Here is a 7,326-nt window from a genome sequence, read left to right on the forward strand (position 1 = left end):
TATATATATATATATATATATATATATATATATATATATATATACTGGTAACAAGAAGATAATACAAAGAAAAAATGTGTAAAATGATAATGCATGAAAGAAAGTCTATTAACAATATTTAGGGATGTACAGTGGAAAGAATTACATGTGGAAGATATATGTAACCAGTATATCTGTGTATATGTAAATATGCCAGTATGTAAATGTGTGTGTATGTGTTTGTGTATACATATGTATATGTATATACATGTGTAGACACACACATATATTGAAGAAGTACAGTGAGAGGAAGCAGATGCAGAAAAAATATATAACAAGTAGTACCCATCTTGGAACTCTTCTTCAAGTCGTTGTTTGAGTGATTCACAATCCCTCTTAACTGAGCGAAGTTCTTCTTGTAATTTCATGTTTCTGTTCTTGGACTCCTCTAGTCTAGATATACAAATGATTAAAAAAAAGTTATGAATAGTCAACTACTGATTGGTTCATAACCCAAGAAATAGAAATAAAAAATGTTCAAAAGAAAACAATAGTGTGAAGTTGGGCTGGTTTGACTAATGAAAATGGAAAGATAATCAACACAAGTCAGCAGCAAAACTGTAATTGATTTTAATTTAGAAAGCTGCAATACAAATGATAAATATAGAGTAGTGCATCAACAACTGACAGCAGGTGTGGTAGTGGTGGTTAATATGTCTATCTATGTGAAAAAAAAAGGTAAACAAACAATCTATTAGTATTGTGATGGTGACATAGTATATACTAGCTATATTGAGACAAGGGAATTGTAAATACTAGGTGACAACAAAAAGAAAAACATGTAATGATAATAATGAACAAAATATATGAATTTTTTTATTAAATAAAGAAGAAAATGGGGAAATGATGGGAAACTAGGGTGAAATAACAATGGCAATGAGGAAGCAATGTGAAGTGAATGTAGAATGAGCGGGTTAAGTTTTGGGAGGGAATGTTAGTCAATTAGTGTCTAATACATCCTGGAATCTTCATATAGGTGACACGCATTCTGTTTATATCTTGAATAAATGAAACTATTGACATGTCATTTTGACAATGGATATTTATTTTCCACGAAAACAAAATCACACACACACATTCAGGCCTACAAGGACATCCACACATGCATAAATTGCTTTCACTCACACACAAATGGATGCCAATAATGAAATGTACATGCATAAATTGTTTTCACTTACAAATGCACACAAAAGATTTTCCAGGGATAAGAAGAGACAGAGCAGAAACGTGATAAATGAATACAAAACAGTTTTTAATAATTTACATAAATAAATTAGAGCAAAGCTGTGTGTGGGGGTATCAAATGTTTAATGATAAAGCATAACTTCTAAAAAAACAAACAAACAAAAAGACAACACTACATTTGAATAATAATAGTTTAGTTTATAAAGTAAAGCAGATCTTCTGTGTGTGTGTGTGTGTGTGTGTGCATGCGTGCACATGCAAAAGTGTTTTATTGTTTGGGATACATTTGATATGTAATAAAACTTAGTACAACCAAACTCTAGACAGCAGAAGAATGAGGTGAGGAATTTTAACCTAATTAAATAAATTTGAGAACAGCTTGCGATGAAATATTTCAAACTAAAAATATTAAACTTGCAATTGATGTTAAGTTATAATATAAGATTGATATGAATCTTTTCTCATAGCTAAAAGCCAGAATTCAACTTTCAAAATATTTAAGCAGAATGTTAATAGCTTCACCAGCCTTGGCGGGGCTGCAAAGAGCATGGCCTTTCCCTCCAAATCTGGATAATTAAAAAATCCAGGAAACTAATAGTGGTCTGCATCAGCAAAATTTGTATTTATTGCTTAAGTTTAAAGTTAAAAAAAAACAAAAAACATTTGAGCTGCATTTTCTTTCTTGATGTGAAAGAAAAGAAGATATATATGTATATTTCTAATAGTTGTATTTAGTTGTATAAGGATATCACAATTTCTAGTAAAGTTTCTTGCTTTTCTTTTCCTTTTTCTAACACAGACTAAACTAATCAGCCTATTCATAGCAGTTGTAACACCAACAGCACACACTTGGAAGGTAACATTATGTATATAGGCATGTAAAACCAAAAATGGCAACTAAACTTATTGCAAAGATATTGATTAATATATGCCATACAGGGGTCGGGGGATAATGTCAAACATTTAAGGCTTAATGAGATACTTTAAAAATACCAAATTAAATTCATCTTCCTACCTGGTTAATGTTTAACTTTAATCTTTAAGGTTAAAGTGAGTTTAACTGTTACAGGATACAGTATATGCTTTTTCTTAAATTTGCAATTAGTATATCTTTTACTTGTTTCAGTCATTAGACTGTAGCCATGCTGGAGCTACACCATAATCGTTAAATTTCTCAAGGGATTTGATCCAGATCAGATATTTTTTAAGTTGTTGAAATAGAGCATATTGATACATTGTATATATAAATATATATATGTCTGTGTGTGTGTGAGCACATATATTATTATTAAGACTATCATAGTGTATAAGGAGCAAATATGTCAATTCAGAAATGTTTTAATGAGACCATGAAGTACACAACTATATCAGACATAATTTTTATAAAATTATATTTCATTTCTAGAAAAGATTAACAAAAAAATCTTACTTAAAATATCACTGAGTAAAATATTATTTGTCTTGTGCCTTACCTACTCTCCAATGAAAGAATCTTGTCCTCTTTTATTTCTGTATTTTTCTTTATAGCATCTTGCATCATATTTTCAAAGATCTGGAACCGACTGCAGTGAAATTTAAAAAAGAGAAAAAAGAATGAGTTTAATAAAATTAACTCAAATATAAATTTATTAAACAAATTAACTCAATCTTATTGATATTTGTTATGTTCCTGCATTCTTAAACCAATTCATTGATGACAGGATTTATAGCTAACATAATATGTATTAGTAACCAATTGCATAGTACTTAATTTAGATATGAACATGATTTATAATTAGAACTGTGATGAGTGGCTGTGTGGTAAGTAGCTTGTTTACCAACCACATGGTTCCGGGTTCATTCCCACTGCATGGCACCTTGGGCAAGTGTCTTCTACTATAGCCTTGGGCCGACCAAAGCCTTGTGAGTGGATTTGGTAGACAAAAACTGAAAGAAGCCCGTCGTATATATGTATATATATATATATAATATGTATGTGTGTGCGTGTACATGTTTGTGTGTCTGTGTCCCCCCAACATCGCTTGACAACCGATGGTGGTGTGTTTAGGCCCCCGTAACTTAGCAGTTCGGCAAAAGAGGCCGATAGAATAAGTACTAGGCATCCAAAGAATAAGTCCTGGGGTCGATTTGCTTGACTAAAGGCGGTGCTCCAGCATGGCTGCAGTCAAATGACTGAAACAAGTAAAAGAGTAAAAAGAGTAAGAGTATACAGCAGTGAAGATGCGTGGCTTAATGGTTAGAGTATTCAGCTCATGATTGTAAGGTTGTGGGTTCAATTCTCGGCAACATGTTGTGTCCTTGGGCAAGACACTTTAGTTTCACATTGCTTCAATCCACTCAGCAGGCAATAATGAGTAGTACCTGTATTTCAAAGGGCCAGCCTTGTCACATTCTGTGTCATGCTGAATCTCCCAGAGAACTGCATTAAGGTACATGTGTCTGTGGAGTGCTCAGCCACTGGCACATTAATTTCATGAGCAGGCTGTTCTGTTGATTGGATCTTTTAGTTTTAGGGAAAGACCATGTTTTTTTTCAGGTACATTTAACATTTCCTCTACAAACTCCAAACAAGCCCTACTCCCTTCCTTTTTTTTCATACAAAAACTAATGCAAATTTTGAATGGGGTATAACTGTGAAAAGAGCTGAGAAAAATAGGTAATGCCCCCTAAAAAATGGGTGGGGGAGAAAAGTTGCCAACAAGTGGCTATATGAAATTTAACTCTATACTTTAAAGAATGTTTTCTACTATAGCCTCAGGCCGACTAAAGCTTCCTGAGTGAATTTCATAGACAGAAACTGAAAGAAGCCTGGGATATATATATATATATATATATTTATGTGTGTGTTTGTCCCTCCACCATCACCATTGCTTGACACCCAATGTTGGTGTGTTTGTGTCCCTGTAACTTAGCTGTTTGGCAGAAGAGACTGATTGAAAAAGCACCAGGCTTACAGGGAATAAGTCCAGGGGTTGATTTCTTAGACAAAAGGGCAGAGCTCCAGCATGGCCACAGTCAAATGACTGAAATGAGTAAAAGAATAAAAGAATACCAGAAGAATGTTCTGTACCACTAAACCAAGAAAGTTCTTTGAATATGTACAATGCATTTTAAGGCTAAATAGTAACTATGTTTACATTTGTGTAACTGAGATATTTTGGTTGGATTACATAGTTATCGGTTTTACACTTCTTTCTATATTCAAGTGTCACAATATAGAAACATTTCTCATAGCACAACACACAATTTACAGATGCTTACATTTTTTATATTTTCTGTGAAGTTTTCAAGGGTCCAGCAAGTTATTTATTATTATTATTATTATTATTATTAGAACTAGCAGAATCATTAGCATGCTTCGTAGTGTTTCTCCCGTCTTTATGTTCTGAGTTCAAATTCAGCTGAGGTTGATTTTACCTTTCATCCTTTCAGGGTCGATAAAATAAGTACCAGTTGAACACTGGGGCCAATGTAATAGACTACCCACTCTTCTCAAATTTCAGGCCTTGTGCCTCTAGTAGAAAGGATTATTATTATTAGGATGAAGAAATTGTTGTGAACAGCAGATGACTGGATAAAACTTTTATTCTATTTTTAAAAAAAAAACCAAATTGTGGACTGAATTTAAGATTCCACTAGGTTCAACTTCTGTTGATTTTTCTCAAAACGACATTATAAGCATCAGTAATATACTCTGTAGATGCCAACCGCCAAAAATTTAAGCCAAAATAATTTATCATGATAATATAGATTTTTAAATTTTAGATCTAAAGATTATCATTTCAAAACTGAAATTTTTATGTTCTGGTGACAACTGCTATCAGTGCTCTCTAGAATGAAAAGGACAATAACATTGTATTAAGTTATGAGGGATGTAATTAAGCTACTGGACTGGCAATGAGTGCAAGTGTGAGGCATTGAATTGCATCAACCAACAAGACACTTCTTACACTTTAGTCATCTTAGCAAAAAGCTTACACATCCACTTTACAGAGCAGTTAATATAAAATTGTGAAAAACTATGTAGTTCATGCCAGCATTAGGATGGAAATGAGCAGAAAATTATGATCATATGCTGGATAACAACAGTCATATTCCCACATTAAGATAAATAGTATTTTATAGCCAAGGATGTTTGATAGATGGTTCTAACATATCTTGGTATGCTAAATTTTCTTTAAAATACTATTTCAGGAAAGTCACTGCCAACTAAACAATATTGATTGGAAAAAGTATTCCTTTGTAAGGTTTACTATTATATCTTCATTTACCTTCATCTAGAATAGCATCTACATTGGCTAATTGATTAATATCTCATTCTGGAGATTCCTATTTCAGTCAGAAAAGTATAGAACCAACATTAACAAGACTGAAAGCATTGATATCACTCCTATCTGGTTTATACAGAGATTATATTTGGCATTTCTATTTAGTATCTTCCAGCAAGATCCTCTTATTTGGTGGCCATCATTTGTAATGCACCAGGTTAATAGGGGAAGGAAGTAGAGGAGGGGAAGAGGTGGCAACAGAGAAGTTAGCAAGAAATATTTTTTTATTTTGATGATCAGGGGAAGAATACCTTTCATCTGATTCATGATTCTTCATTAGCTCTTCTCTCTTGAGACCGATCTGTTCCAGTTCTTGACCAAGTTTCTCTCGTTCATTCAGAAGCTGTTGCATCTGAATCTTCTCATTTACCAAATCCTGAAAGGAAAGAAATGTCTGCTGAAAAATTTTGAATTTATTGAAAAAAGTGAAATGTACTTAGAAATAGTTTGAAATTTGAGGTACTGAATGCTTTTTTCTTTTACTTTCTTGCAAGAGAGAAAACAGAAGTTGTATGATGGTTTAAAAAAAATAGACAAAATATTATAATTAAAGTATACTGATCAAGATTTCATATAATTTCTTTGCTATGAGAAAAACGAATCATTAGAATTCAGTACATGCAAAATAATGGAAAAAAAAATTTCTTTTAATAATGAAAAAAATATCTGAATATTGAAGAATAAATAATTTAGCAGTTGATGTTTGTCAATTACTACTGCCTTCAACAATTGAAATTTTTAACATTAATCTGATCAAATCTTCCTATATGTTTATTCAATCAAAAACGTATGTTGTATGCATAATCTTTTCTCTTTGGTTAAAAAATAAACAATAAAAACAAAATACCATAAAGATAAGGGGTAAAATACTTGGAAAACCCTCCCCACCCAACAAATGTATTTCAAATCTGGCAATATTACAGATCATCGAATGATATAAATATGAAAAGAAAACCTTAAATAATTTGTCAGCAACCAAATGTAAATTTATAACCTGGTTTTGAATTACAGTGAGAACTATATGTTTTTGTTCTTTATCTTATAAAAGTCTTTCTGAAAAACTATATGAATATTTTCAAGTAAGATATCTCTAGAGTATTTCAAAAGTGACTTTGTAAGACTATGCCTTACTTGAAGATTTCTTACAAAATTGGCTTTGGAAACATTAAGGTTCAACAACTTCAATAACTAAGTTATAGCATTCAGATGCTGGTTTAGTGCTGGCTAGGGATCTTGTGTGTCTACTTATAGCTGAAAAATTGAGTATTCAGTAGACAGAAGAAACACTTCAAGAAAGAAAGGGTGTCATTAATCATATGTAGGGTAACCTTAGCTTTATCAAAATAACTGTGATAGACCATTAATTTAGCTGAAGTGTATGCATTTGAAGAAAGTTAAAAAAAAAGAGCCAGTCATCATATACAAATGACTATGGCTTCATAACAAGTACCATGCTTTTGCTAATTGTTTTAGGTGCCTATGTAGGTGTGAGCAAACATAAATACACTTTTGACTCTCCTATCCAGAATGTGACAATTGGAGCAGACAGAGATGCACCAGTTCTTGGCTGGTACCCATTATCAGATGAGTAAACTGGAGCAATATGAAATTAAGTGTTTTGCTCAAGGTCACAATGTACCACCCAGTCCAGGAAGTGAAACCTCTGACGTTATGATCTTGAGTTGAACATTCTAACCACTCTGCTATGTATCTTCCTTGAAGAGAGTAGCAGGTGGAGAAAAACAACAATAAACAGATCTTGATAATATGGTGG

General features: G+C 32.5%; 1 protein-coding gene across 12 annotated transcripts in view; it reads right to left on the minus strand.

Moving 5' to 3' along the window:
• The window catches only part of LOC106881190 (girdin), a 176,959-nt gene that overhangs the window by 47,716 nt on the left and 121,917 nt on the right, over positions 1 to 7,326 (minus strand). For all 12 annotated transcript variants that reach the window (XR_008265197.1, XR_008265198.1, XR_008265201.1 and 9 more), the window contains 3 exons: positions 5,804 to 5,928; positions 2,697 to 2,786; positions 325 to 432 (listed from right to left, as the gene is read on the minus strand). Coding sequence is in view for 3 of the 12 variants with exons in the window: in XM_052971764.1 (XP_052827724.1) it covers positions 325 to 432; positions 2,697 to 2,786; positions 5,804 to 5,928 (323 nt within the window). In the remaining 9 variants the exon portion in view is untranslated. The remainder of the gene's footprint in view (positions 1 to 324; positions 433 to 2,696; positions 2,787 to 5,803; positions 5,929 to 7,326) is intronic.

This window comes from Octopus bimaculoides, chromosome 11 (genome assembly GCF_001194135.2).
Source record: "Octopus bimaculoides isolate UCB-OBI-ISO-001 chromosome 11, ASM119413v2, whole genome shotgun sequence".
Classification (NCBI taxonomy): domain Eukaryota; kingdom Metazoa; phylum Mollusca; class Cephalopoda; order Octopoda; family Octopodidae; genus Octopus; species Octopus bimaculoides.